This window comes from Aspergillus heteromorphus, assembly GCF_003184545.1.
Source record: "Aspergillus heteromorphus CBS 117.55 chromosome Unknown BO70scaffold_6, whole genome shotgun sequence".
Lineage (NCBI taxonomy): Eukaryota > Fungi > Ascomycota > Eurotiomycetes > Eurotiales > Aspergillaceae > Aspergillus > Aspergillus heteromorphus.
This window is the reverse complement of record NW_020290411.1, coordinates 1,032,919-1,060,582: the sequence shown is the minus strand read 5'-3', so window position 1 is coordinate 1,060,582 and position 27,664 is coordinate 1,032,919. Positions and strand designations below refer to the sequence as shown.

Here is a 27,664-nt window from a genome sequence, read left to right as displayed (position 1 = left end):
AAAGGGCTATCCGTCTCTCCACCTGCCCGCCCTCGATGGCCTGCGCGTAATAATTAACTCCTTTCCCACGATTCCCCTTGCACCGCTACCCATTTGCTTGCCATCAATTGGCAGTTGAAGAACATGACTAGAACCACTGTTGACGAGATCAAATACGAGGCCCCCTCGTGGGAGCACAAAAGCCTCGACGTTGCCGACGACGGCCGGAGACTAGCTCCCCATTCCGATGCTGCTCGTCCCAAGGGGCGCATCCGACGATCGATGACGGCCTGCCATACCTGTCGGAAGCTTAAAACCCGCTGTGATCTAGATCCGCGCGGTCATGCCTGCCGTCGCTGTCTATCATTGAGGTCAGAGAGCGATTTGTACCTACCCGTTGGCCGAAGGCTCGGTTCTTCTGACTGTCCGTAATCTCTCTAGAATCGACTGCAAGTTGCCCGAAACCACCGACCGCTTCCAAGACAACGCGTCCATGTGGTCCGACGCGACCTCCGCGATCCCCTCCATCGAGGAGCGTCTGAACTCCCTCGAAAGATGTATGAGGGAGATGACGGGCATGATGCGACAGATGATGAGCCAGTCGCCCGCCCTGTCCAATGGCCCCGTCCCGCACATGACGAGAAGCATCCCCACGGACGACGCTGCCTCGGTGGAGGGGAGCCCGTCCTCTCCCTTCCTGCCCAAGCCCGTCCGGCTGATCCAGGACCTCCAATCCGACTTCTTTGGCGAGACCGATTCCGCCCCGATTGACTCCCCTCTGTCTGGGGACAGTGTGGCCAAAGGGGCCATAGACTCGAAATTGTCGCTCAAGCTGCTGCAATTGTATGTTCTCCCGCCCGGGTTTATCGAGTCCGGACCACTGCTAATCCCTGGCCCCAAAGATTCGTCGACCACTTCGGCGCCTGCGTTTCCATATATAACCTCTCCGATATCCACAGCGAGATGAAAGGGCCCGACTCTCTGCTATACAACACCGCCTGCCTACTGGCCTCCCGATACGTACCGGGGATACCCTCCTCCGTCATGCACGCCATATATCTGCAAGTACGACATGCGGTGGTTAACATGCTGTGGGACAAGCCCCCGCTCAAGTACGAGTCGCTACAGGCACTTGCACTACTGTGCCTGTGGCCCGCGACCGTTCAGAAAGAACCCCCGATGGATAGCTGGCTATTGAGCGGGGTTTCGATCAACCATGCGATCATCTCCGTCGACTTCCTAAATTACGCGCCCTCCGAGCTCATGGTGGATAACGAGACGGCCGCACAGCTGCGGCTGTGGAATACGTATTGCTTGACGCAATTACAGTGAGTTCCATTGACGCCTCCCATCTCAGCCCTGGCTGACGAGACACAGCTTTGCCGTCGGAAACGCCCGCCCCTTTCACATCCAGCAGCGCTACCTTGACCACTGCCCGCGGATACTCGAGCACCCCGCGGCTACGTTGGAAGACGCGAAGGTCGTGGCAGAAATCCAGCTGTACCTGATCACACTACGGTTGCAGAGCAACGCGAGTCGGATGCGGCTGGCCGAGGTCGAGTACGAGGAGATTGGACGCTGGAAGGCGGAGTGGGCTCACCTGTTTAGTAAGGGCTCTCGACTCCTCTCACCCGAATGTACCACTAACGAAAAGCAGCTGGCGAAAACTCCACCCTGGAGCTGAGCCTTTGGTTCTGCCAAATCCTGCTCCACCGCACGGCGATGCGATTCCAGCCCCGGTCCGACCGGCTGGCGTCCGAGGTCCTCCAGACCTCCCGCCTGATCGTGTCCCGATTCCTCCAGATCCGGTACTCCACGGCGCTCAGCCTGGTGGACCAGGTCTACTTCATCGTCGGCTACGCTACCCTGAACCTGTGCGACTTCAACCTGATGGACCCGCTGATCGAGCAGGTGCAGATGTTCCTGCTGCACCTGTCGCCGAACGAGGACCACATCGCGTACCGGTTCTCCTGCATGATCGTGGAGTTCAAGCGGCGGTGCGCGGAGTGCAACGACCCGTCGGCCGTCAAGGGGTCCCCGTTGTCCTCCTCGTTCGGTGACAGTCGGAAAATGAGCATGGGGCAGGCCCCCCCGTTCATGGCGCCGCTGATGGATGGTATGATCGAGGGGTACGGCTTCGACCAACTGATGCCGGAGGTGATGCCAAACTCGTTCCCTGATGGGGTGCTCAACGGCATGACCGTCGCCGGACTATCAGCGTATCGGTCAGCGACGCTATGAGAACAGAACCTGGCAGGGTCGCAGGGGCAGGGGCAGCGTGATGGTGGTGGGGGGGGGAAGGGGGGGATGGCGGAATGGAATTTAGGAAAAGGGCAATCGGAATCGGGCATCGGACGTAAAGTGACCAGCGATGCGATGCGATGGTTCGGTCATCCGCTGGCCCTAGCATGATGACGTGCAACGAAATATATTTAGGCCTAATATGAACTATGACCCACCAATGCAGGCGTCTAACCACCTACCTACAAGTAGATAGTCACTAGTAAGCGTAACCAGTGAAGACCCTGGTTTATCTATCCACGAGTACTTACGAGACATCCATCCCATCCCACTCTCTTGCTTAAATGGTAAGATAGATAGACAGATAGATACATGGTTGATAATACATCCGAGAAGCTCTAGCTTGTTAGTTTTCCGTGGTACTCCATATCTTAGTAAGTATCTAACTCCATAGTACGGAGCAGTGCCGAGACCGAAAAGACCTACCAAGCCCAGTGACAGACAGACAGACAAACAGTGAGTGACACCCCCTGCCCCCTGCCCTTTTCAGTTTTCACATGCCGAAGGGACCCCCCGGCGCTAAGTCGAACTAGCACCACCGCTAGCAAACGTTACGGAAGTGTAACGGACCGTAACGAAATCATCTCCCCAGCAGACAGACACGCCTGCCAGCCAAACCAGGCATTCAACCCAGTCCAGTCCAGTCCAGTCTGCCTGACGCTCGGACCGTTCCGCGGTTTCCGCCAAGATGGGCGGTCGGTCGGTCGGTCGGTGGTGTTGGTGCTGGTGCTGGTGCTGGTGCTGGTGCTGGTGCTGGCACGGCGAATGCAGTAGGTCCAGCCTGTAACTAAGTATCTAGATAGTACTTACTATAGTAGTGCTGCTGTTCTGGCCCGCTGTTGTTACTATGGATGTGGATTTGTGGATTTGTGGATGAACATGATGAACATGTTCGGTCAGCGTCAGTGTCAGTGCCAGTCAGTGTCAGTCACCGGATCCACGACCGAGGACCGAACAACCGAGCGAGACCCGTGAGGCGTGAGGTGGTGGTGGAGGACCGTGGGTGGCTTGCTTAGTATCTATCTAGTATCTATAACTAACTTAACTAATTAACTATCTATAGTACGGTGTATGTACCGTACTGTGTATCTATTTTGTATCTATGTATTATATGTAGTTGTATTTGGTGTGGGTGTGGGTGTGGGTGTGGGTATGGTGTGGTGCGGGTGGAACTAACTACTACCTTCCCCTCCTCCCCCTCTTTCGTTCGTGGGAAATGAGCGACAGATTGAGACTGGACTGGACTGGACTGGACTGAGCTGAGCTGAGCTGAGAGGAGAGGGGAAGGGAAAGTAGAAGTGGGAGTGATTAGTGATTAGTGATTAGTGATCAGTGATTGATTCAAGTCTTGAACTAGATAGTTAGATAGACCTTGATTTTTTTTTGCTCAATCTAACTATACCCCGTACCCTTCCTTGCCTTACCTTACCTTACCTTGCCTGACTGGGTAAATCATGCGCAGAACGGAGTAGTGTAGCACTCACTGTGTAGATAGCAATGAGGCAGGCACGGGGGCGTGGGGAGTGGGTAGTGGTCAATGGTCACGTGACACGTATATGGGGATGGTATTAATATTAATGGGGGTTGAATACGAGACGAGGATCCAGTCCAGTCCATATTTTTTTTTCCCCCTCGTGATAGGGGATAATTGTTTAGACGGTATCTTGAGATGGGGGGTTGCGCTAGATGCTAGATGCTAGATACTAGGTACTAAGTACTATAGTTATTGCGATTGCATGTCGGTGTGCCGTGTGACATTATTCTCGAGGTCTGGATCCCGAACCGAGCCGAATTGGATGGATGAATAATGGGGTGTGTTTGAGTGGATAAGAGCAGTTCGTTGGGTGGATAGCTAGTAAGCTCGCTAGGATGGAGTCCGTATCGATGTTTTGGGGTCCGTAGATAGCGTATAGATAGATAGATAGATGATAGATAGAATGATATCTGAACTACTTGATATATATAAATAGCTATCAGCCGTCTTGCATAGCTTCTGTCTATAGAACCTCGCCTCCTCTCCCTCCAGGTAATCCATCCATAATGTCATTAACATCATCATCGTCATCATCACGGTCTGAGAGATAATAAAATACCCCCACGTCCCACTACTCTCTAACCGAGTCCATCGCGTAACAGAAAGCCGAATCGAAATATCCTGGCTTAATCGCGTCATAACAGGCAAATTTGAACGAGGAATCTGGTTCATGGGTCAGGTGAGACAGTGTTAGTGCGGATGCAGCAATATATATAACGTAATGGAATTCTGTGTTTTCTTTTTGTCTCACGTGTGTCTCACTCTCGTTCTTCTCCTCTTTTTTTAAAAAAATTTTTTTTTCTCTTTTTTCCCTTATGTTTCTTCGGGGGGAGGGAGAAGCTGGGAGATGGGGATATGGGATGGAGAAGAGAAGGACTTACGCTGCAAAACCCATGTATAGGGATGTGCTGCTGAGTGAAGTCGAAGAGATGGCGGAGTCTGGTGAGATGGGTTGTCAATATTTGCTTGCATAGATGGAAGGATACGGATGTGATGAACAGAAAAATGTGTGGACAGATGGATGGGGGAAAAGAACTAACTAGTAGTGCTGTTATGACCACACAGTGAACTGTTACTCAGTTTATCAGCCGGATACAAAACCCGAGGAAGACCGCTGGCCATGGGAACGGGGACAGAGCCGTCCGCATCAACAGTCACGTTCGTGCAGGTGTACAGCTCGGTGAGTTTCTGGTTGGCAGAGTAGCCGGTCCCGGGGAGGGAGAGGTTGTAGCTCCTTCCGGAGGCGCCGAGGTTGGAGAGCACGGTGATGGTCTGCGTGCCGTTGTAGCCTTTGCGCATGGCTAGGGTCGAGTTGTCTTGGTAGATGGGGTAGTTCTGGAGGGAGGGAGATAGGGTTAGTGGGTGGTTGGTCCTCAGAGATTGGTTGTGAGTAGGAACCCTACTTTGTAGGTGATATAGCCACTGTCCTGGCCGATGGCGTGGGTGCGGATTCTATTGGAGGTCGCAATGTGCGTGTATAGAGGGCTGGTGGTCGAGTACGAGGACAGCCAGGTCGCTTCGCGGTTGTATGGGTCGTTGCCGCCGTGATAGTGCTGTTCCTGGCCGGCGTAGATGATGGGGATCCCGTCCGCGAGGACGGTGAACGAGGCGGCATTTTTGGCGAGCGACATGTCGCTGGTGTAGCTTTGGGGTTGTTAGGTTAGGGCTTGCTTGGATGAGAGGCTGCTTACTTGGCAAATCGTGGGTTGTCGTGGTTCTCGACAAAGGTTCCCAGCAGGGTGGAATCATTGCACGTGGATTTGACAGTGTTGATCATGTTGTAGAGGTCGCTGATACTGCCGTTGGTTGATTCGAATGCCCGGAGGAGAGGGTAGTACCTGTTTGAACTGTTGGTCCAGTAATATTGGTGATACCAGGGGGAAAGGAGGGCTTACATAGGATAGTCGAGTACGCCGTCCAGGTCATTTTGATAGGGACAGGTGAACTCAGCATCCCCGTCAAAGACTTCTCCAACGCAGTATACACCGGCAGCTTTGTTGTAGCCCGGCCAGAAGTCTTTCTGGACATTCTTGACCGTGTCGATGCGAAGACCGTCAACTGGATTGCGCGTTAGTATTATTTGGTACTCTGTCCGGGGAGACGTATCTGTCTGGGGAAACCTACTCGAGTAGTTGGAAACGAGCGATCCGATCCAGTCATACCACATCGTCTTCACGTCGGAACGAGTGGTGTTCAGATCCGGCAAGGAGACGACACTATCAGCCAGCCAGCAGTCCTCCACTTGCGTCTGGTTATCATTGTTGGTGATTGAGCAGAGATTATGGAAGTATTCCTGCGAGTTGAAGGGGTTGTAGGCACTATAGGTGGTGGCATCTCCCGAGCCGTTAAAGGCCTATGCCCATCAATAGCCATTCAGTGTGAGTCTGGAGGACATGGGCACATACCATGTGGTTCGCAACGACGTCGACCATCAGGTACATGCCTCGTGCATGGACAGCCGAGGCTAGCTTCTTGAGATCATCCGCCGTCCCATAGTGAGAGTTGAGGGTATATCTGTCCGTAGAATGAGATACTGCATACTGCAGAGCAGAGATGGCCACTCACGCGTCCTGCTGCCAGTATCCATGGTAGGCTTCTCCGTACCCCGTCTCCTGGGGGATTTGGCCAGTGACCGGCGTGATCCAGATAGCCGTGAAGCCCATGCCTTGGATGTAGTCCAGCTACTGCTGTTAGCACGCACGTGCCAGGGGCCATGCAACTGTGGATATGCTGCTGCAGATCCGACCGACCTGATTGATGATGCCCTGCCATGTTCCGCCACAATATTGCTACTATCGTCAGCACGCCTGTCAATCGCTCTTGGCGAACGCCGTGACTAACCCTCTCCCCGGTGTTGCAGGCTGCAGTGGTGGAGTTATCCGTTCGCGCGAATCGGTCGGTGAGGAGGAAGTAGATCGATTGGGTGCGCCATTGGGCCGGCGAGGCGCCCAGCACCACCGTGGCCGCGAGGGCGACGATAAGGAGGAGGATATCTTTCATGGTTCAATGGCAGGTGGCGAAGGAGGCGAGGCGAGTCCCTGTCTGTCGAGGAGGAAAAAGTTATTTATGACAGTGGCAGTGGCAGAAAACACCGGCACTGACTGCCGAGAGACAATCGGTGGTGGTGGTAGTGGTGGTAATAGGCTTCAATATTTCTATTATTGACAGCAAGACATTGTGACTTGTCACTTACCACGGAAGGACCCTCGGAGATTTCCGTTCGCCCAGCACTCGGATCTTACTGATCGCCTGCGCATAGCCGCTCCTGGGCAAGAGTCTGACCGCTGGTTGGACCAAGCGTCGTGTCAGCAGGAGGAGTCGTTGTTGTTGTTGTTGTTGTTGTCTTGAATTGGGCTGGGCTGACGGGGGTTGTTTCGGATGGCCGATGGGCAGATGGGCAGATGAACCCTGTCAACCGCGATTCCCCTTTCGGACTCCTCCATCACCACCTCCCGGCTTACCCGGCCGGGAAATCAGAGACATGAAGAACAAACACGATGTTTAGAGTTTTGTCAGCGCGGACGACTGAGACAGACTACTGAAAATAGCCATGCGGCTTGACACTTGACATGGGTGGCGGTGAATCATAGGCTTGAAGGAAGCAACCCTTTTGGTCCTACGCAGATGGCGACCCCGGCCAGGTGGAAGTGGAATATGACATGAAATATGATTTGCGCATTGCATCTTCGACGGGACGCGCACGACTCTGCTACCATTCCAACACCCACTTCTCCGCCCAAGCTCCTCCCCTGGTCAGGTTCTGCAGTCCTCCCACAAACAGGACCTGCGATGTCGAGTTATACTGGACCGATCCCTGTGACACCTCTTGCCCATTCAGCGTCACCGTAGAGGGCTGTGCACCCACTCCCAGCACCGTTACATTCGCCAGCGGGTTACTTTCCCTCCAGGTGCCCCGTGCGGACGCCTGTAGACGGGAACGCGATGCCGTAAAATCAACATGGAGCGTGGCGTTGGGGTAGATGCTCTGACCGTCGTCCAGGTAGAGTTGCCCCGATGCGGTTCCATTACTGCCCAGTGCAGCCAGTAGAGCCCAAGGCGTCTGTCTGGCATCGCGCGTAGTCAATGCCGGCTCTTGCATCGGCAGGATGCTGCCGCCGCGGACATACACCGGAATATGGCCGAGTGGTGCCGGGATCGTCGTATTGACCCCAGCCTTTGCGTCGACCGCCGTCTGCGTGTACCAGTCATACCACACCTCGCCGTGTCCAACTCCCGGGAAGACGCCCTTGACCGTGTTCGCCTGCGGCTCCAGCACCGGAATCACCATAATGGACGGCCCGACGAGGAACTGGGTGTCCACCGCAGCCAGAGTGGGGTCGTTGGGGAATTCCCATGCAAGTGCACGCAGCACGATAGATCCACTGGTGTGGGCCTTATCCAGCAGCGTATAGAAGTAGGGCAGTATGGCATACCGTATTCTCATCGCGGACTTGGTCGCATCGATGACCGACGCCCATCGGTAAGGCTCCTGGGGAATGGTCGACAGCTCGTTGTGGTTTCGGTAGAACGGGAAGAAAGCCGACAGCTGCATCCATCGGTTGCAGAGCTCCTCGTCCGTGTTCCCAGTGAATCCGCAGGTGTCGGCGCCAAACATCGGAATGCCAAACAGGGAGAAGGACAACGCCTGCGAGATGGAGAAGTACATAGATCCCCACTTCGAATTATTGTCACCGCCCCAATGGCCCGCCCATTTGCCCGAGCCAGCAAAGGTGGACCGGCCAATGATGAACGGTCGGCGCTGCCCCGACCAGACCTGGAGCAAGGCCTGGTAGGTCGCGTTCAGCTCTTGGTGGCCAAAGAGACTGTGCACGTCGTACTCCAGGACGCCATCCACGTGAGTCGCGTTCGGCGAGACGGCATGGACGCTGAGGTCGTGTCCCTCCTGCACGTTATTTATCACGTAGGGTGGGTGCTCCACGTTACGGACGCTGGGGGTGGGCGTCGTGCGCAGATATGAGGTCGTGGTCGTGGTCGTGGCCGTGGTCGCGGTCGCGGCGGACTGGCTAGCAGCACCAGCCGAAGCGGAGGCTGCCTCGGTGGCGTTGGTGATGTTGAAAGCCTCGGGGTAGTCAAATATAATATCACCTGTCTCACCAGGCAACAGGAACGGGGGGTGTGCCGGGTTCAGCGACAGATTCCCGCTGCCACAGCTTCCCACGCAGAAGGAGGATACCTCATTCATATCACACCATATCCCATCGAATGCTATCTTCTTCGACCAAAGGACAAGCTCGTTTGTCCAAAAGTCAACCGCCTTGGGGTGATGCCAGTCAGGGAAGACTGTATATCCTGGCCAGACAGCTCCAATGTAGAGACTGCCATCGGGGTTTTTGAGGAAGACGTCATCAGCAGCACCTCGGTTGTAGGTCTCATATCTAACCCCCGCTAAGTAAGTAACCAAACAAAGCCTGGAGGGCCAAGATCAACTTACGCATCGGAGGCATTATCGGGATTCGGGATATAGAGGGCCGCATCAATAATCGGAACATAGTGGCGTCCACTAGCATGGAGTTTGTCGAGAAACTCCTCGCCTTCGCTGTAGGAAAAGCGATTCGGGTCGTTTTCAAAATTACGATACTGGAGCATGTAATCAATGTCGCTCCTATTCGGTGTTGTCAGAATGCAATTTCAGCCTAGAACTGGAGACCGAGACATACCAGATATATTCGAGGGGGATTTCAAATTTCTCAAAATTGGAAACAACATCTGCCACCTCGGACCAGTTGTTGTATCCCCAGCGACATTGATGAAATCCAAGGGTCCGGTATTCCTGCATTGTAGGCAGTCCCACTGTGCTGACCTGATATTGTCTGGTGACATCGGCCTGGGTTGGACCTGAGTAGAATGTCAAGTCGATTCCTCCACCTAGAGTCCGCCATGTCAAGCTCTGGGACCGCAGGAGTATCTCCAGTCCGTGAGAGTTTCTCAAAAACACGCCATGGGAATTGGAGATGTATTCTTGGGAAGCATCTGCCTCGCTACTCTTAACAGGGGTGTAGGTTCCATTTTGACCATCCGCCTTATAGTATCTGGTATCTAGGTAAAATGGATGTTGCCCGTAGATGTTGCTGTGAGGAATCAATTGTCAGTGATGATCTAAGAACAGAGGGTCAACACTCTACCTATCAATGGGATTTCCATCATCCGCAGGATACATGGTAAGATTGGCATTTCGAAGAAGACGAAGCTGGGCGATGTGCTCTCCCAAACCGTACAAATTATATTCTTCCGGCAACGCTGTCACAAACTCGATGAACTGATCTTCGTACACCAGGACGCTTCCTTCGGTGTCAAAGAGGACATCACCTGTAGCCTTCCGGACCACCTTGAAGTTGAAAGACGGCTCATTTGACCACAATACCTGGAAGTCGCTCTGGGAGACGGATGCATTCAAGGAGGCTTTGGGTCTAGGCACCAGGCTTTCCGAAAGAATGTACCAGGACGCATTAGAGGCGTCGATGTAGGTAGGAAGAACCTGTATATTCAATCGGTCCGAGTCCTGGTACTCCACAGTCAAGGTCAACGAGTCCACATCCGTCCCATAGACGTTGCACGGCTTCCCAGCGAGGTTCAGGTTGGCCGTGAAGCCGCCAGTACTCTGCTGCACGTTTGATGCCTTGTAGCCTGGGCAGACCGATTGGGCGTTGACAGCCTCCGGATCATCGATGTTGGCGATCAACTGTGCACCCACGTCGGCAGAGACAGGAATAGTGAACTGCGGGTGGTTCGAAGTGGATGTAGTGGTTAAGACTGACTGACTCGCACCATAGACCAAAGGCATCAGCCATGCCCCGGCCAGGAGATCCGTGAAGCCGACCATGTCGAGTGTAAAGCGACAGAAAACACGGTCGCGTTCTGGTCAATTCGCATGAGGAAGGCGATGACACCGTAGGTTTATATATTGTTGCTGCCAGCTGATTTCTGCAGATGATATCACTTGCACCTAAACTTGAAGCTGTGCGACCGTGAAGACAAGTCCATTATTGCCCCGGTGAATTCCCGACGTGTAAGGGGCCGACGGGGCTGCATTCTTTTGGATTGTCCAAACAGGTCGAATTGATGCGGGGAAGAGACGAAACTAGCAACCGTAGAGTTCGGGACGACTGAGGTTGAGGACGGGGGAGGGGAGGATGTGGATCTTGAGGATGTTGAGAAGGTGCATTGGAACCTACCATGGAAGCGAGGCGATGTGGATGACTGGGATGCGGAGGAGGTCCGGGGATTGGAGAGACCCGGGGCCGAGTGGGTAATGTCGGGGGTATGTGACCGTACGCTGTATGGCTGGAGTCACCCGGTACTGATGCCTGAGCCTGCGGGTGTCGAGCGGATCAGATGATGCGGGCGGGCTGATTGGCCGGTGGCCCGATAAATGGCCGCGACCCCCTCCTTCTGACTCGGGCTGCGTTGCCAACAACCTGCCCCATCCATACTAGCATCGACGAGATACTCCGTAGTTACTCCAGGCTTGCAATCTCCCTTTTGCACCTTCCCCAGAAAGCACCCCGGTGAGGGTGAAGAACCCGATCTTCCGCACTCTGGTCGGCCTGCACTCCAACTCCATCTCAAAATCCAGTATCCCAAGAGCCAAAGGCCAAGAGCCAAGAGCCAAGATCCAGGAGCTCCAAGGGACAGGCACAAAGAATGATGACGATGCTGAGGCCTCAAAGGATCCATACCGGGGTCTCTCTCGTCGCTAGCGGCGGCGAGGCGTTTAATGCCTATGATATCCAGCTTGCCTCTCGGCTTCCCGAGATGGAAGCTGTTCGCGTTCGCCTCTTTCGCCAGTGAGTGCTACATGACAGCCACACCGGGCCATCATAAGCATCACTTGCATCCGCAGTGCGCCTCAGAGTCTGTCAGCTTCTGGCACATGAAAGCACGGTGTCAAACGTTGCGTGCAGGGGTATTGCCTCCGACGAAAATGGCGCATGGCCATTCGGTCGAATGATCCTTCAGGCCGACGCAACGCGGATGGGTATTCTTTCTCCCTTCATTGACGGGCAACCTGGATTGGATCGGATCCTCTGCTGGATAGAAGTGTCTGCACCAATGGCTCCGAGGGACCGCCACAGTTCTACATCACCTGAAGAACAAGGCCTCGCCCTCGCCCTCGCCTTCGCCTTCGCCTTCGTATGTAGGTACATGCCCCTCGTCATGGCCCGAGGGAAGGATCCACTCGCCGGCCTGTTAGTGTTGGAGTTGGGCCATTCTGAGACTAAACGGCTAGCTTTCTAGCTTGCGAAGGGAGATAGCTGCCCTGGCTCAATCACCGGGCCGAAATTAACAGGCTAGTCACCGCTGCTAGTACTCAGTCGTACTATTAGTAGCAACTGGATGGGGTGGCATGCGGTTTGCGCCGCGGGGTCCGGGCAGGCTGGACTCTGGAGTTGCCGACTTTCGCTGTGTCGCTTCCCCGCTGCTCTTCCCCGGATTTCTTCCCTCGTTCTCTCCCCGAATCCCCCCCCCTCAAACCCCTCCTCCAGCAATCGCAAGATTCTCGGTCACTGCAACACCAACACATCTCTCATGCAAGCATTCCTCGCATGAAGTAAAATGAAGTCGCCAGCGTCTCGCACTATTACTGCCGGTACTGCTAACATCTGACGAGACCCGACTTCGCCTTCGCATACAAATGGACTCACACTCTTCCCCCGCCAAACCGAAATCCTCCAAGCAAGCCTGCGATAATTGTCGTCGGCGAAAGATAAAATGCTCGCGAGAGCTGCCTTGCGACAAGTGTCAACGGCTTCTTCTCTCCTGCTCCTATAGCGATGTTCTCCGGCGCAAAGGCCCTAAGTTCCGCACCCTCTATCCTTTGGCGCCTATCCATCCCCTCGTCTCGCGACAACAGGATGCATACCACCAGCATCCGCCCCAGGGCTCCCTGGAGAAACAGTGGACTACAGATGCTGTAGGATACCCGATGACAAGCTCGCCACCGTCGCCCCCCTTTACGGTGCCTGACCCTCCATACTCATACCATGACGCTTCTGAGCCGTTCACCCAGCTCCCTCCCGAGCTGGTCTCCTCTCCTAGCTCAACCAACTCATTAACGGACTCTAGCACACATCTAGTGCGCCCCTTCGCACGAAGATTGTCACCGCCGGTCCTGCTTGCTCATGTGAATGTCTACTTGAAGTATCTATTCCCCATAATGCCAGTGGTGCGAAAGGAGGAGCTCCAGAAAGACTGCCATCAGCCAGAACGATTGTCTCCCCAGCGTTATGCGTTTCTGGTTGCTATATGTGCAGCCACACATATACAGCTCAAGCTGGATGGCACAGCACCCGTCTCCGACCCCACGCATTTCCAAGCCGGAATCGACAGACAGTCTTGGATGTCTGGGGAGGAATTGCTGGTTGAGGCGGTACGCGCAAGGAAGGATTGCGACCCAGTGGACGGAATGAACATCGAGAGCCTTCTTACGTCATTTTTTCTGTTTGCGTCCTATGGAAATCTGGATAGACAGGATCACGCATGGTTCTATCTATGCCAGGCGACCTCAATGGTCTTTACCCTGGGCCTTCACCGGGAATCCACCTATGCGGAATTGAGTGTCGAGGAAGCGGAGGAAAAAAGGAGAGTTTTCTGGCTGCTGTTTGTCACGGAAAGGTGGGCATCATGCCATTAATCCATGTCTGATCTCTGTCTAACCTGATTTAGGGGCTATGCACTTCAACAGGCGAAGCCAGTCATGCTGCGCAACTCCATTCGCAAACCACAAGTTCTCTGTTCCGAAGATCCTATCCTAGCCTATGGCTTTATCAATCTCATCAGTGTCTTCGAAAAACTGACAGTCAATCTATACGACTGGGTATCCGCCGGCGGCATTGATGGCTCCTCCGAAATTCCCCCCACATCCGCTATCCAATCGAGTCTTTGCAACGCAATATCGCTTGAAGGAGTGTCTGAGATCCAAAAGGTTGACATACTCATCACCCAACAATGGCTACAAACCGTAATGTGGAAGCTCTCGATGACTCGCGCCACTCAGCCCGGCTCGCGGGACGAGGCAGTGCTCCCCTTCCATCTCCCTGTGCTGGTTGGAAAAGCAGTGATGAACACCATTGGCGCTGCCTCCCAGGGAGCTGTCGATGCGCATGGCATCGGAATGGTCCGTCTCCCTCCTCTCACCAAAACGTTGCACCTTACTAACCACTCCTTCCAACAGGAACAAAAACTCTTCGACCTAGGCACTTCCGTCGCAGATGTCGCCCGATCGCTCGGCACCAAAGCGGCGCACCGACTCACCGAAGCAGCCGTCGACCCCCGCGAACTCCTCTGGGGAATCCTCACCACTTTATCTCGCATCCGCGGCTCCCAGTCATACCTCTTTCCCTCCCTACTGGAACGATGCAAAGGCGCCCTTGATTTCACCTCCCCCACCTCCATGAGCAACTTCCTCCCTCTACCACCACCACAGCCACCGACCACATCATCTTGGGGCGGCGAACGTGGACTAACCGTGGTCTCCTTGCCCGAGAACCCAGATCTCCGTGAGCAAGATACCAATGACGCGGAATCATTGTCCCGTATTCTTGCCTCTTCGCAGGTACCATTTCACGACGGGAATCTCATGAATTAAGAGCAATGATGCATAGCGTTGATATGATTACGATATTTGTCCGGGTCTTGTTTCTAGTTTGCTTGCTTCGTTTGTGATACCAGCTCTTCTCTTTCTTTTTTCAATGAATATATATGGTGCTTTTAGCGATGATCTGTATGTAGGTATGTATGTATGTATGTATATGGATGGATGGTTAGATGCTGGGTAATGACACCGTAAGTTATGAGAGTAATTCTATATGGCCCACATCCTGTAGTTGTGTTATATTGCTGAGACATCTATCTCTAGACTCTGTTGCGCACACCAACCGAAGAACCAACTACACCTACACCGTACCAATCCAGCCAAATAACCAAAATACTTCATTGAATCTAATAGTAACTGTGCTGTACAAGGATAGAACCGGGGCCCTCATCAAGCTAAATGTACAAGTGGTATGAAAGAAAACCCAAGACTACTAACCTATATACCTGTATCGCACGAGTTGATATCATCCCAAACCAAACAAGCAAGTTTCATGATCTAAGCGCCGTGAAAAAAAGAAGAGAGAGATTAAAAACCGGGACCATTGGGATGAAGGGTTAAGGCCTTTTCTTGCATAGAAGCAGGAGAAGGAGGGTCGGATATGGTCGTGAAATTGCGGTGGAGTCTGCTGACAGGAGCAGCCCAGGGAGTGGATGATGATGGATGACGGTGGATGTTGGAGGTGTAGGTATGTATTGTTGAGGGATGGGGAATGGAAGAGGGTTGTGTCGATTCGCGAACCAAGGGGAAAATCTACCCTGATCGCCAAATCAACTCTAGGACCCGGTCGCCCTTCTCCGCATCACGATGGATGTACCATTGATGAACTTGGTTGCCGTCGACGAGGGCATCTTCGTGCAGGTAGCTGATCTTTCCGTCGTCTCTGGGACGGAGAGGGCCAAGCTCGTGTAGATACGATTCAAAGACCGCACCGTTGTGACTGTCCCAGGTGAGCTCCATGGTTCTGTCGCCAGGTTTCTTCTCATTGCTGTATTTGACGACCGAGAAGCCGTTCGTAAGAACCCATCCGTCCCCAAAGTGCCACTGGCGCAGAAAGCAGGTATCACCGCAGACTTCAGTGACAGCGCTTGCTTTCGCCATGTCGGCATGGAACCACGACTTCCAGTGATGCACGGACAGCGGTGGGGGGCGTTCTGCCTCGAAGAATCCAGACACGTCGCCCATCATATCGAGCTGTCGCAGGCGGTGATCGATGGTCAAGCGTGCGGCTGTGTACTGGTAGATACAAAGCGAAATCCTCCGGTCGCCAGTGAAGTCCATCCTCTGGCAGTCCTCGAAGACTTCAGGACGGCTGAGTTCTTGGATCAGAGAGGGAGACAGGAAGACGCCAGCGCCTCCGAATCCCATTAATCCAAACACACCGACCTGTGGGATGCTCTCCGATAGCCCGCCAACATACGTCTGTTTGGTATGGTCATACTCCTTGAGCCCTTTGATCAATGCCGACATTGAGGGGAAGAAGGTATCGTCATCCATGACACAGGACCACTTCGTCGTGGACCGCATGTTCTTGGCCAGATGAGGGACCAGCGAAAAGTACCGGCGCTGATATTCTTCACTGGACTCGGACACCGAGAGATTGATGCCAAGAGCATCGGCCTTGAGCAGCACCTGAGGTGTTCTGTCATCCGGCTCGATCAGAGCGAAGATGCGAGCATTTGTATATCCAGCCCAGTGGGAGAACGCGTCCAATGAATCGTTCAACCGTTCCAGCGTCGTGGCAACGCCAAAGTCGATGTGAGACGCATCCGCACGTTTCGGGGGGGCCAGGACTTGAACAGAAACCGGCTGGGGTATCAGGCAATCGTCATGCAGGTATTCTGGCGACGGGTGGTGGAAGTCGTCCTTGGGCTTTTTCTGGAACAAGGGAGCATCGAGGGATTGCGCTATGGGCAAGGAGTCGCTGGGAGACTCCACGGCGACGACTTCGCGGCGCACATACTGGCTCAGTTTCTCGACGTTGAGACGGCGGAGGGCATTGAAGTCCGGTTCGCAGTCGACCTCGGAGGTGATGGTGATGTTGGAGACGGTCTGGGTGGTGACGCGGTGGAAGTCGAAACGAGGCCAGAGGAAGATCGTGAAGCTGGTCACGAGGCAGCTCAGCACCACGAAGCGCAGGAGCTTCCTCCTCCACACCAAGGAGGCACCCATTGATGTCCGGGGCGACTCCCCAGTCTTTGCCCACATTTAGCTTCGAAATTATCCGGGTTCCGAACGACGGATGATGATGATCTGGGATGCCGCACTAGGAGTGCAGGAGCATCTCGACCCTCCGACACAGGGATGGGCGAGGGACAGTGGACGGGGGACGGGGGAGGGAGGGGAAGCCAAGGGAAGGGGTCACACACAGCCCACGAGGAGGGAGAAGTCTGGCAGTCGTGGAGGGTGGAAGAGGAGGAGGGGAGGAGGTGGAGGCGGAGGTGGAGGGGGGAAATCGAAGGATGAAATAACAGGTAGAAGATCCGTTGACTGTGACCCCGGGGATGGAGGAAGGAACGGGGAACGGCGGGCGCAGAAGCGGAAGCGAATGACGAAAGTCAAGCAGCGGGCAAGCGACGACAACGTCAATCTTGAGCCGACTTGGCCGAATCGAGAGATTTGAACGGGGAGGAAGATGGACGATCAACGGGGCTCAGAAAACCATTGCGACAGAACAAGCACTTGCACGGCTTGAAAATGGTCGGATCATGGCTGGGCGGAGAATGGCGACCGGCCAGGGATCGGCCATGGGACGGGTTTCCCTGGGCTTTCTTGCCTGGGCAGATCCACCAGCCATCAGGGCAACTTGAAGCAGACAGCCAGACAGCCATGCCCATTGCCTGCCCACAGGGGCGGATCGGCCACTCAAAGGCTGCAAAGGCCCGCCTAGGAGATTTTAGCCCGATGGGTTCAACTCCAGTCCCTCCAGGTGGCAGGTGGTGGGAGAAGTGACAGTCGCTTCCCAGGGTTGCGTTAGTTCCTGTTAGATTTAGGGGGTCTCTCCTCCATCCCATCATCTCCAACGTCCTCCCCCCTGGTTGTCCTGATGGTCTTCTTCCATGGATGAGGCCTGCAGGGTCGTAACCATCGGCGGCACAACCACATCGACTACAACCCCTGGGTACAACCATCCATTGACGCGCATTCCACCGGGGGGGGGCCATGGCTCAAACGGGCGGCGGGGCGACGGATGGATGACGACGGCTGCAGGCGAATCGCTTGGCTGTGCGTCTCACGATTTAGCGTCCGAGGGGATGGATATCCTGTTGGCCCAGCCGAGTGTCAGTTATCTATCAGTAGCACTTTGATAGTAGTACGGAGTAGATACTGTGCAGGATGGGGAGAAATGGATGTCACTGCTCTGGATGCTGCCCTCGTGGACATAGTATCTGCCACCTCTGCATGACTTCTCACCTCTCATTCTGTGCTCTCCTTTCTCTTCTCTCTCTTCTCAGTCCGACTCCAGGGAAATAACCTCATCCTGATCCGCCGTTGTCTTTTCCCGCCTGTATGTGCTTAGGTCAGCGTTAATCTCCGGCAGCCAATCACAGCACAGCTTGAGTCCCCTGGTGTTCAACCACCCAGCGATATGAACGACGAGATCTAATTGCAAATGATAATTATAGATTCTAGATGGTAACAATGAGATTCTATCGACTTCGTGCGCTCCATGCAGAATCCTTCCGCCTACGCATCAGTTGATGCCTATCCATGTACCGATGCTCTATGTTTGGACCCATCGTGATAATCCAAAGTCGTCGTCTCTCAGTGTAATCTCATGCAATCTCAAGGACATGTTGGTCTCAGGTTATCCGCCCCTGCATGGCACCCGAAGCGTTCGGGATGGATCGTGGATATAAATAAGCCAGCAACCCCTGTGGCGCTGCACGGTAAGGGGGGTTAAGGGTAGAAAGAATGTACGACAGCCATCAATCTAGAACACCTATTCATCCAGTGGAAGGGAGGACCATGGACCAAAACCCATTATAACATGTAGTCCACCCGGGTGGTCAGGAACCCTATACGAAGTTTCCAGAGCTTGAAAGAAACCATAAAACCATATTCCAGTGTCTGGACGGAGTGAACGGCGGTGATAGATGGGATGGCTACGGGGAGCGCAGTGGCCACGTGCGCAGAGTTCCCCGATGGGGCAATATCTCATCTCTCTCCCGCACAGTTGCTTCACCTCGGTCTGGCCACCTGGTTGATCAAGCTCGGTCTGTCCATCTTGCTACTCGGAGCTCTCCTTTACTGAATGGGACCTTTTCAGTAACTTGAACCTCCCCCTCATCCATTTCCGTGCCCTCGCCGGGCCTTTCGTCTCACCTCGCCCGCCCCTCTTCCATACCATGACTACCCAGGCGCTCAGCTCGTTGCTACAACGGGCGTCCATTGACGACCATGAAGAAGTCCTACAATCCTCCATCGCCGCGCTGGCTAAATCCAAGTCGGATCTTCGCGCCCAGCACGTGAAGGCAGTGGCTCTGCTGAAGCTCGACCGCTACGATGACTGCCTGCGTGTGTTTGAAGAAGCCGGCGATGGCTTGAAGAAGACCGCCGCCCTGGAGTACGCCTATGTGCTGTACAAGTCTGGTCAGCTGGAGTCGGCGATCGACGTGGTGTCCCGCTTGGCTGGGGATAGAGGTGCGCTTCATCTCGAGGCTCAGGCTGTAGGTCGCTCCTTCACTTCCCTCTGGGACGTTTGCTACCCCTGTACACGATCGTGCTAACCTACCTCCGTGTGAAGAGTTACCGCTCCGAGAAATTCCGGCGCGCAGCCGAGATCTACGACGAATTGTTCCAAGCCGAGGCATCCCAGCTCAACGAAGAGAATGATTTGCGCATCAACGCGTGGGCCACGGACGCACAGCTGCAGTGGAAAGGATACCCCGAGTTTGTACGACACAACCGGCCGACAAGAGAAGACCTGGAGGCATTTGAGACTGTCTACAATGCGGCTTGTCTGAGCATTGCCAAGGGAGAGTTCCGACAGGGAGAAGTGCTGCTAAAGCGGGCAAAAGGTTCGTTTGGTTGAGACCGGAGGGGCCGACAAGAACCAGCGCTGATCTTGATCCAGAACTTTGCCGCACATCGGAGGATCTTACACCAGAGGACCGGAATGCGGAGCTGCTTCCGATTGCCGTGCAGCAGCTGTACGTTCTGCTCCGTCAAGGCAAGTCCGAGGAGGCCCAATCCGTGCTGGAGGAAATTTCCGTCAAAGAGTACGCTCGTCGCAGACCCCCGCTTCGGAAAGTCTGAAGCTTACCTGGATATAGGATCCCCGAACTCTCGACGAGAAAGATCGCGCAAACCAACATCACTCTTGCTCGCGGCGCCTCCGCCAACCCCTTCGCTCTATACAAAGCTCTACACGAAACCCCCGAGACTCCCGACAGCGACAAGCTGTTCGACTACCAAGATAACATCACGACGGGCAACTCGCATGCGGCGGATCTTCTCGTGCAGAAGTACGACGGTATTATCCGCTCCACGTCCAAGGCTCTCTCCCAAGCCGCCTATCCCTCGACGGAACCCCGCGCCGGCCTGCTGTCCGTCTACAACGCCGCCGCCCATGCTCGCGGGGAGACGGGCACGAAAGCCCTCAAGTCCATACTCGCTGCCCTCGAGAACCGGCCCAAGGACATCGGGCTAGCCCTTACGGCCGTGCAGCTCTACGTGGCTGCCGGCAACACCACGTCCGCGATCACCACGCTGGAGAAGACCCTTCAACTGCTCGACGAGTCCACCTCGGAGCAGGACAAGGCCGTCCGCTTCAACCCCGGCTTGCTGGGCATTCTGGTCTCGCTCTACAAACTGGAAGGCCGCAAAGTCCAGATCAGGAGCGAACTCGCCAAGGCCGCCACCTACTGGCAAAGCCAGGCGGAACCCCCCGCGTCGCTGCTCCGGGCCGCCGCGGCCTCCCTGCTGCATTCGGACGATCGCTCCGACCTAGTCATGGCCGGCGACCTCTTCAAGTCTCTCTACCAGAAAGACACGAAGGACCGTTTCTCCGTGGCCGGCTACGTCGCCTCCCAAGCCACCCTCGATTACTCCAAGGTCCAAGCACAGGTCGACAGCCTCCCCTCTGTCGCCGAACTGATCTCTGGCGTCAATGTATCCTCCCTCGAGTCCGCCGGCATCTCCCCGTCTTCCTCCGCCAACGCTGCCGCTGCCGCCGCCCTGGCCGGCGCCAGAAAGAGACCCTCCGCGAACAAGGAAGATCGCGGGACGAAGCGCGTCAGGAAGTCCCGTTTCCCCAAGGACTACGACCCGTCCAAGACCGCCGACCCGGAACGCTGGCTTCCTCTTCGCGACCGCTCCAGCTACCGGCCCAAGGGCCGCAAGGGCAAGCAGCGCGCCGCGGAGCGGACGCAGGGTGGTGTGGTCAGCGAGAAGGCCGAGGAGTCGACCGTCTCTTCCGCCGCTCAGCAGAAGCCCCAAGGTGGAGGTGGTGGGGCCAACTCGAAGAAAAAGAAGAAGGGAAAGCGGTAGATGTGTTGCTGTCTTCTGCTGCTGCCTTGCTTTCTCCTATTCATGAGACATGTCTTGCATTAGATGGCAGAAATTTGGGAAGTGTGTATGTATGTACGCGTGTGTGTGTGTTGTTGTTGCATGAAATGAAGCATGTAGAATTAAATGCGAATGTTTGGCTTGGCTAATCTGATGAATGAACGGCCTCTCTCCCGAGAAGCAATCCGAGCATACTAAATGATACTACATACATATTGTTCATGGTGCCTCGTGCGCTCACTCTCTTCCATTGACGTTCTGGGTATGAAACATAAAAAAAGCACGAATCCCCTAATTCTAGAGCCCTGCGAATCAACCATTTTTCATCCGAACCAAGCTCACCCACCCATCCTTTTTCACAATCAGCCATTTAACCCAGCGGAGTCCGAATAGTCCCACACTGCCGATCATACTGCTCAAAGATGGTCTGAAACAGCTTCAGATCGAGGACCGCATCACGAGCAGTCGTCTTGACCGACTGACCCGCAGTCAAATAGCCATGCAGGGCGATCAACTCCTCGCGGTAACTCTCTTCCCAGCCACTAACGGTCTCCAGCCTCTTCATATCGCCATTCTCGTCCGCCGTCTCCACGACCACCCGGACCGGCTGACGCGTGCCATACGGCAAACCATACGACACGCTCACCGTCTTGGTATCCCCATACACGGCCAAATGGGCATCGCAGCGCGGCACGGCATCAACCCCCGTCTCGTACATCAGGGTGAACGGGTGTTCTTTCTTCCCGCCACTACCGGTGGAGTAATGGAACACGGCAGAGAAGTACGGCTCGTTGACCGAGATACTCGACACCGTGTCCGGGTAACCGATGGTATCGCGCATCAGACCAAGATCATGGCAGCCGAGCGACGCGAGGAACGAGGACAGCGCGATCCGCTCCTTGGTGATGTCCTGCCCGCGGAACATCTCCTGCTGGAGGCCGTGTTTGAGCTGTTGGCCTTGGGTGGTCGAGGCGTCCACCGCTGCTGCTACGGCGTTCACGTTGGTGTTCGTTCCCCACGGCTGCAGCTGCTTCCTGATAATCGGCTGGTGATGGTGAGCAGTGGCGGTATGCGCCGCGCAAGGACCAGCAATATTGCGGCAGCGCGCGTAGTAGATGCGATCCAGACTGGCGACTTCGCGCTTGAAGACCTTCTCAATGCAGGGCGCGTAGCGCCGCGCGCACGCCACGAACACCTTGGCGTTGTTGGGCGCGCGCGCCTCCGCGTCGATGATCCGCCGCGCGCTCGGGATGCTCAGGCTCACGGGCGTTTCGACCATCACGTTTTTTCCGGCGTCCAGGGCGGCGATCGTGTAGGTTTCGTGGTATTCGTTGGGCATGAAGTTGAGGATTAGGTCGATGGTGGGGTCACATAGGATTTCGCGAGGGGTGGAGGCACTGGGGATGTCTGGGGGTGGGGTCGTCGTGCCGTTGCTGCTGAGGTTGTCGTTGCAGAGGGTGTTGCTGGTGCTGGTGCTGGTGCTACTGCTGGGGGTTTTGTTCTTGTCGGTGCCGTTGTACAGCAGCTTCACTTGGTAGCTGGTTGGGAGGGCTTGCAGGGCCGGGAGGTAGATGTTTTGGATGGCTCGCGCGCCTTCGTCTGCGGAGAGGATGCCGACGCGCAGGAGGGTTGGGGTCGCGTCCATTTTGGAGGGGGGTTTTGGGGGTCGAATTGGGCTGGAGAAGGTTGCAGGAGTGTTAGATTGGGTTTGGATGGGAGGTTGGATGAGGGAGAGGCAATTCTGGGACTGGGACGTACATACTGGGACAATGGAGTAACTGCGCTTTTTTTCGATTGACTCAATCGGCAGGAAGGGAGATTGAGCGCGGAGGAGAAGAAGAAGAAGAAGAAGAAGAAGAAGAAGAAGAAGAAAAGAGCATCCTCCGGGGTTGTTCGAGGAATGAGACGAGGTCTTCTAGAGACCAGAAGTGCAGGAGTGAATGGAATGTTATGTTTGGCGCAAGGGAGACAAACAGTGGATTGATGACCCTGATTCTGATTGAGTTACCTGAGCTACTTACTTTACTGCCTTACCTACCACCTAGCCAAGCAACAACATATTAGAAGGGAAGGGGGGGGCAAGTGAAGTGAAATGAAAGAAAAGAAGAGAAGATTTGATTCAAGGGTTGGGCCAAGGCGGCTTTGTATTACAATTGCCGCTGATCTTTGTTGGGGATGGAGTGAAGCTTTTTTTTTTCTCTTTCTTTCTTCCCTTCCTCTTTGATTTTTTGGCAGACATGACATCAGTGGCTCCAATAGAATTCAACCCCAGAGTTACATCTCCGCCCGTCGTCAGGTTTATGCTTATCTCGCCAGAGCGATGGGATCCTGTTGCGATGCTAGCAATCCTCACTCCATGGAGATGCTCGATCCGTGCATTTTATTCGCGTTCCACCGAAAGACGAGGCCTGGCAGAAGGGTCATTTTTGATTCGCCAGCTCCAAGCGCAACCCTGCCTTCTGCAGGCTGATGCAGACGGAGTCAGTCGGCTTCCAGAAGCGGCACTACCAAGCGTCAGCTGGGGACCGCGTATGTTGTTGGGCCTTGAGGTCAGTCTGTAGTCATCTCGGCTGTTCATGTGCCACCGTTGGTCAGCTGCGGCGACCGGGTATTTGAAGTGTTTCCCTGCGGGTTGAAATATGCTGATGCAGGCTGATGTCACGGCTGACGATATTGTCTGCCTTTCAGCCTCGCGGCATGCCGGTCTAGCCTTGGGCCTCGAGGCTGGAAGACGTATGGAATCAGCCCTACGGGAGAGCCCTGCGGGGAAAAGAAGGCCTACACACTAGTAAGTAGATACTACTACTATACTATAGTTAGGGGTCTAGTCAGTCGCCCGTGCCTTGGGCCCTTGAGGGGCTGAAGGGCCGAATCTGCAGGCAACCTACCATCCTTCATGCATCATGCCATCCTGTGTGATAGCTCTCCCGGTGATGGGATCATGCTGTCCTCCCGGCTAGACTGTATAGATGATTGAATGACATCGTATATTGTATCTCTCTCTACTCCATACACAATAGTCCATCGGGTGGATCGCCCGTCGTCATCCCGGACGGAACTAGTCCCGGTCGGGGGTTTGGCTCGCGTTCGTCTGATCGAGATTGATGGCTTTTTGCGCGGCGGTGTTTTGATAGCGCGTTGTGGCTCCGTTCGTTCCTTCCCTTTCAGCTCCGCATTGGCGTCATCGTCTTCATCTTCCTCCTCCTCCTCCTCCTCCTCTTCCTCCTCATCCCCCTTCTCCTTCCCTCTCTTCCCCTCCCCCTCTCTCTTCCACTACCCCGATTAAGTAACCCATTAAGTCATCAACACACCGCAGTGAAAGATGGGGGTAAGCTGAATATGAATCCTCTCCTTCCTGGCGTTCTGTTTTTACCTTCGAGTTGCCCCGCGCCTGCCCCGCTCCTACCCAAGCTCTTGTGCTCCCCAGCAGAAATACAGCTACCACGGACTCTCCCTCTCCAGTGGCAGTCATCCTCATCTGCATTAACTAACCGCTGCATCCTGCACCCCTCCTCTAGTTCGCTTCCAAGATCGCCAACAGCCAGAGCCAGAACCCACCCCCCAACATGAGTAACAAGCCCGGCGTCTACGGAGGAGCCCCTCCGGCAGGCTATACTGGCGGTCCTCCTGCTGCACTGCAGCCTGGAGCTCCTGCTGGGAACAGTGGATATGTGAGCCCGCCCTGCTGCCCCTGCTGCCCCTTAGTGACTCCTCCCGCCCCTCATCCGTCACCACTCATTCCCCTCCAAATTATTCATCCCTTCACGGCTTCTTTACCCATTTTTAATTCCCCAAGGCTGACGCACCGCACCTTATTCACCTCTCCAGCAACAGCAGCAACCTCAACAGCAGCAGCAACAGCAGCAGCAACAGTACCGACCTTATCAAGCCTCCCCTGCTCCATCCGGCGCTTCGGTAAGCCAGACCTTTTTTTTTTCTTTTTGATTTTCTCATTATTTACCCCTTCGCTGCTGCCCTGTTTGTGTTTTGTTTGCTCCCTCTTCCCCTCATCACTGGGTCTCCCCTCTCCCTCCATCGCGAGACTCTCTCTCATCGAATGAAAGAGAGCCAGGGATCACTTGCCTCTCCACCTGCCCCCCCCCTTTTACCCCTCCGATCTTTCCATTTCGCCCGTGTCACACTCCTGGTTTCCTATTTCTTGACCTTCCCGCTCCTCCTCCGGTGATCTGGGCGCCATCCGTCAACCATGTCGCGACCTTATTATAACCAATCCGGCTATCCGCCCCAGCTTCGGCCTGGTTCAGCCAGCAGTCCCCGTATCCGACTTCGCCTCAGCAATCGTACCAAGCGTACGCGCCTCCATCGGTCCCGCAAAACAAGCCTGTTCCTTCGCCATCCCCGGGCCCTCAGTCTGCCTATTCGGCCGCCTATTCGACTCCCCAGGCTGCTCCTCAAGGACACTATCCTGGCCCTCAGTCGGGTTATGCGCCCGCGTATCCATCGCAATCGCCAATTCCCCAAACCTACTCTCCGTCACCATATGGGACCCCTGCACCACTGCAGCAACAAGGCTATTCTCAACCATCTCCCTACGGGACTACTAGAGAGCCCGCGTATGGACAGTATGGACAACCGCAGCAAGGATATGCCCGAGCCCCGCCCCCTCCACCTCAGAACCAGCCCTACGGAGCGCCTGGACAACAGTATCCTCCACAGCTATCCTCTCAAGTACATACCATATCCCAGCTACCCGCGCGTGCTTTTCATCTGCAATGTCGTTCTTTTCTTCTTCGTTTTCGCGCTATGATTTGGATTATGGTTGTAACCACGCCAGCATGCTGATCAGGGTTAATGCTTTAGGGACCGTCCTACCCCCCTCAGAATGCGCCTTACCCCGGCGCCCCCGGACGCGCTCCCCAGCCGGGTGCTCCGTCCGGACCACCGGGAGCTGCGTATGGCCCCCCTGGTGGTGCGCCCGCTCCCCGTGCCACGGAGCAGCAGGTTGCCGCATACAGACAACTTTTGATCGGAACCATCCAAGAGAAGCGCCTTCAAAGCTTTTGGCCCGCAGAGAAGCTGGACAGACTGGTCCAAAGCCTCTCCCTCGAGGCGCCTGCCAAGGTCAGCAAGCTGGTGCACGAGTTGGCTGTGCCCCAGGAAGTGGCTATGGATATCATGAAGCTATCTCTCTTCGACGTGATCCTTTATGTGGACGACAGTGGCTCGATCGAGTTCGAGGAAAGAGGCGTGAGAAAGGAGCAGCTGAAGCAAATTATCGAAATTGTTGCCTCTGCCGCATCCACCTTTGACGACGACGGCATCTCGGTGCGGTTCATGAACAACGCCGAGCAAGGAGATGGAATCCGCAATGCGGACGACGTCACCCGACTCGTCTCGCGTGTTCGCTTCCAAGGTCTCACCCCGCTGGGAACCGGCCTGCGCAACAAGGTCCTCGACCCGATGGTTGTGGGCCCGGCCAGGCAGAATCGCCTTCAGAAGCCAGTCCTGGTCATCACCATTACCGATGGCCAGCCTGCTGGCGAGCCTCTTGATAGTGTCGCCAACTCGATCGGCTATGCCGTGAATGAGGTCTCTCGAACCCAGTATGGACAGGGTGCCGTTTCCTTCCAGTTCTCGCAGGTGGGCAATGACACCAAGGCCCGGGACTTCCTCTCCGCGCTGGATGAAGACCCGCAGATTGGGGCACTGGTCGATTGCACTTCGAGTAAGTTCTATTGCTCACTGATCAAGAAGCGTGTATACTGATGACCCGGTAGACTTCGAAGTTGAGCAGGATGAAATGTCTCGCGCCGTCCCACCGGTGTACCTGACTCGTGAACTCTGGGTGAGTGCCTAGCAGCAATGTTGATGGGTTGTGGCATCCATTACTGACCACCGCAGTGTGCTAAATTGATGCTTGGTGCTATTGACGCTTCGTACGATACCAAGGACGAGAAGGCTGCGGGCCGAGGCCTTCCCCCCTCTGCTCCTCCCGGACCTCCGGCCGGTCAGTATGGAGGCTACGGCCAGCCAAGCTATGGCAGCCAGCCCCCGTCAGCTTCATATGGCTCCTACAACCAGGCCGCCTACCCTCCTAGTCAGGGCCAGGCTCAGGGTCAGGCCCCGGCACCGGGTTACAACCAAGCCGCTTATCCCCCTAGCCAGGGCCAGGCTCAGGCTCCAGCGCCGGGCTACAGTCAGGCAGCTTACCCTCCTAACCAGGGCCAAGGTCAGGCACCCGCGCCGGGATACGGTCAAGGCTACGGTGGGGGATACGGCACCCAGTCGCCTCATCCCGCCCAGTCGCCTCATCCGAGCCAGTCGCCTCACCCCGGCCAGGCTGGGTACGGACAGTCTTCCACCGGAGCCACCCGGGGTTATTCTTCCTACGGAGCCCCAGCGCCGCCCAGGTACTAGGCTAGATCAAGATGCGCGGCGCCATTGCCAAGCCAGTGGAACAGATTGACGGTGTTGTATTCTTTTAATGATGACTTCGAGATTTGCGGGAATCTTTAGCTTCAGGGTCTGGCATGGCAGGAGCGGTTGCGGGGGATAGACCCGGTTCTGAGGCTGCTTTGTCTGTAAAGGAGAAAATGAAAAATTGATTGCCTGTTGACTGAAAAAATTCTTCCGGACTACTTCGTGTCAGTGTCAATGCGCCGACGATTGACATGTTTTGACGTTGCGATCACACGAGGCGCGGACGATCGGCGCTCGTTTTCTCGGGTGACGTCACCGGTTCACGGGCGCCGCAACATCCACGTGAC

General features: G+C 55.2%; 12 protein-coding genes across 12 annotated transcripts; 5 read left to right on the top strand and 7 right to left on the bottom strand.

Moving 5' to 3' along the window:
- Positions 1–123: 123 nt before the first annotated feature.
- BO70DRAFT_351190 (uncharacterized protein) lies at positions 124–4,084 on the top strand (the record flags this gene model as incomplete). Its single annotated transcript, XM_025541729.1, has 13 exons — positions 124–350; positions 421–822; positions 939–1,307; positions 1,357–1,586; positions 1,637–2,204; positions 2,497–2,567; positions 2,631–2,654; positions 2,685–2,736; positions 2,873–3,050; positions 3,099–3,279; positions 3,344–3,349; positions 3,398–3,426; positions 4,004–4,084. The coding sequence occupies 13 exons, from the start codon at positions 124–126 to the stop codon at positions 4,082–4,084; spliced, it is 2,418 nt and encodes an 805-aa protein (XP_025401609.1).
- Positions 4,021–4,760, bottom strand: BO70DRAFT_201383 (uncharacterized protein). Its single transcript, XM_025538595.1, has 2 exons — positions 4,696–4,760; positions 4,021–4,477 (listed from the first exon to the last, which is right to left on the bottom strand). Exon 2 carries the CDS (start codon positions 4,451–4,453, stop codon positions 4,145–4,147), a length of 309 nt encoding a protein of 102 aa, XP_025401608.1. The 5' UTR covers positions 4,454–4,477; positions 4,696–4,760; the 3' UTR covers positions 4,021–4,144.
- BO70DRAFT_201252 (alpha-amylase) lies at positions 4,668–6,996 on the bottom strand. The gene is made up of 9 exons (XM_025538593.1): positions 6,656–6,996; positions 6,565–6,603; positions 6,380–6,495; positions 6,220–6,328; positions 5,939–6,167; positions 5,710–5,872; positions 5,506–5,652; positions 5,218–5,458; positions 4,668–5,149 (listed from the first exon to the last, which is right to left on the bottom strand). The coding sequence occupies exons 1-9, from the start codon at positions 6,812–6,814 to the stop codon at positions 4,850–4,852; spliced, it is 1,503 nt and encodes a 500-aa protein (XP_025401607.1). The 5' UTR covers positions 6,815–6,996; the 3' UTR covers positions 4,668–4,849.
- Positions 6,997–7,523: 527 nt separating this feature from the next.
- BO70DRAFT_287514 (glycoside hydrolase family 31 protein) lies at positions 7,524–10,655 on the bottom strand (the record flags this gene model as incomplete). The annotated part of the gene is made up of 4 exons (XM_025539242.1): positions 7,524–9,210; positions 9,267–9,437; positions 9,493–9,903; positions 9,958–10,655. 4 exons carry the CDS (start codon positions 10,653–10,655, stop codon positions 7,524–7,526), a joined length of 2,967 nt encoding a protein of 988 aa, XP_025401606.1.
- Positions 10,656–10,888: 233 nt separating this feature from the next.
- On the bottom strand, positions 10,889–11,644 carry BO70DRAFT_201169 (uncharacterized protein). The gene has a single exon (XM_025538592.1). The coding sequence runs from the start codon at positions 11,507–11,509 to the stop codon at positions 11,123–11,125; it is 387 nt and encodes a 128-aa protein (XP_025401605.1). The 5' UTR covers positions 11,510–11,644; the 3' UTR covers positions 10,889–11,122.
- A 640-nt stretch (positions 11,645–12,284) lies between these two features.
- On the top strand, positions 12,285–14,434 carry BO70DRAFT_201358 (putative C6 transcription factor (AmyR)). The gene is made up of 3 exons (XM_025538594.1): positions 12,285–13,447; positions 13,499–13,949; positions 14,007–14,434. The coding sequence occupies exons 1-3, from the start codon at positions 12,468–12,470 to the stop codon at positions 14,418–14,420; spliced, it is 1,845 nt and encodes a 614-aa protein (XP_025401604.1). The 5' UTR covers positions 12,285–12,467; the 3' UTR covers positions 14,421–14,434.
- A 745-nt stretch (positions 14,435–15,179) lies between these two features.
- Positions 15,180–16,598, bottom strand: BO70DRAFT_394590 (glycosyltransferase family 31 protein; the record flags this gene model as incomplete). The annotated part of the gene is made up of 1 exon (XM_025546470.1): positions 15,180–16,598. One exon carries the CDS (start codon positions 16,596–16,598, stop codon positions 15,180–15,182), a length of 1,419 nt encoding a protein of 472 aa, XP_025401603.1.
- A 225-nt stretch (positions 16,599–16,823) lies between these two features.
- BO70DRAFT_201127 (uncharacterized protein) lies at positions 16,824–17,806 on the bottom strand. Its single transcript, XM_025538590.1, has one exon. The coding sequence runs from the start codon at positions 17,588–17,590 to the stop codon at positions 17,012–17,014; it is 579 nt and encodes a 192-aa protein (XP_025401602.1). The 5' UTR covers positions 17,591–17,806; the 3' UTR covers positions 16,824–17,011.
- A 243-nt stretch (positions 17,807–18,049) lies between these two features.
- On the top strand, positions 18,050–18,327 carry BO70DRAFT_201119 (uncharacterized protein). The gene has a single exon (XM_025538589.1). The coding sequence runs from the start codon at positions 18,128–18,130 to the stop codon at positions 18,284–18,286; it is 159 nt and encodes a 52-aa protein (XP_025401601.1). The 5' UTR covers positions 18,050–18,127; the 3' UTR covers positions 18,287–18,327.
- A 301-nt stretch (positions 18,328–18,628) lies between these two features.
- BO70DRAFT_427625 (signal recognition particle subunit SRP72) lies at positions 18,629–21,136 on the top strand. Its single transcript, XM_025547897.1, has 4 exons — positions 18,629–19,096; positions 19,174–19,447; positions 19,504–19,648; positions 19,703–21,136. The coding sequence occupies exons 1-4, from the start codon at positions 18,776–18,778 to the stop codon at positions 20,916–20,918; spliced, it is 1,956 nt and encodes a 651-aa protein (XP_025401600.1). The 5' UTR covers positions 18,629–18,775; the 3' UTR covers positions 20,919–21,136.
- On the bottom strand, positions 21,113–22,918 carry BO70DRAFT_201143 (Gfo/Idh/MocA family oxidoreductase). Its single transcript, XM_025538591.1, has 2 exons — positions 22,695–22,918; positions 21,113–22,612 (listed from the first exon to the last, which is right to left on the bottom strand). The coding sequence occupies exon 2, from the start codon at positions 22,579–22,581 to the stop codon at positions 21,307–21,309; it is 1,275 nt and encodes a 424-aa protein (XP_025401599.1). The 5' UTR covers positions 22,582–22,612; positions 22,695–22,918; the 3' UTR covers positions 21,113–21,306.
- Positions 22,919–24,169: 1,251 nt separating this feature from the next.
- Positions 24,170–27,346, top strand: rfeF (putative transcription factor RfeF). The gene is made up of 8 exons (XM_025538588.1): positions 24,170–24,264; positions 24,455–24,607; positions 24,733–24,851; positions 25,186–25,625; positions 25,758–26,622; positions 26,675–26,742; positions 26,799–26,994; positions 27,082–27,346. Coding segments are annotated over exons 2-8 (1,923 nt in total). The 5' UTR covers positions 24,170–24,264; positions 24,455–24,605; the 3' UTR covers positions 27,315–27,346.
- Positions 27,347–27,664: the final 318 nt, after the last annotated feature.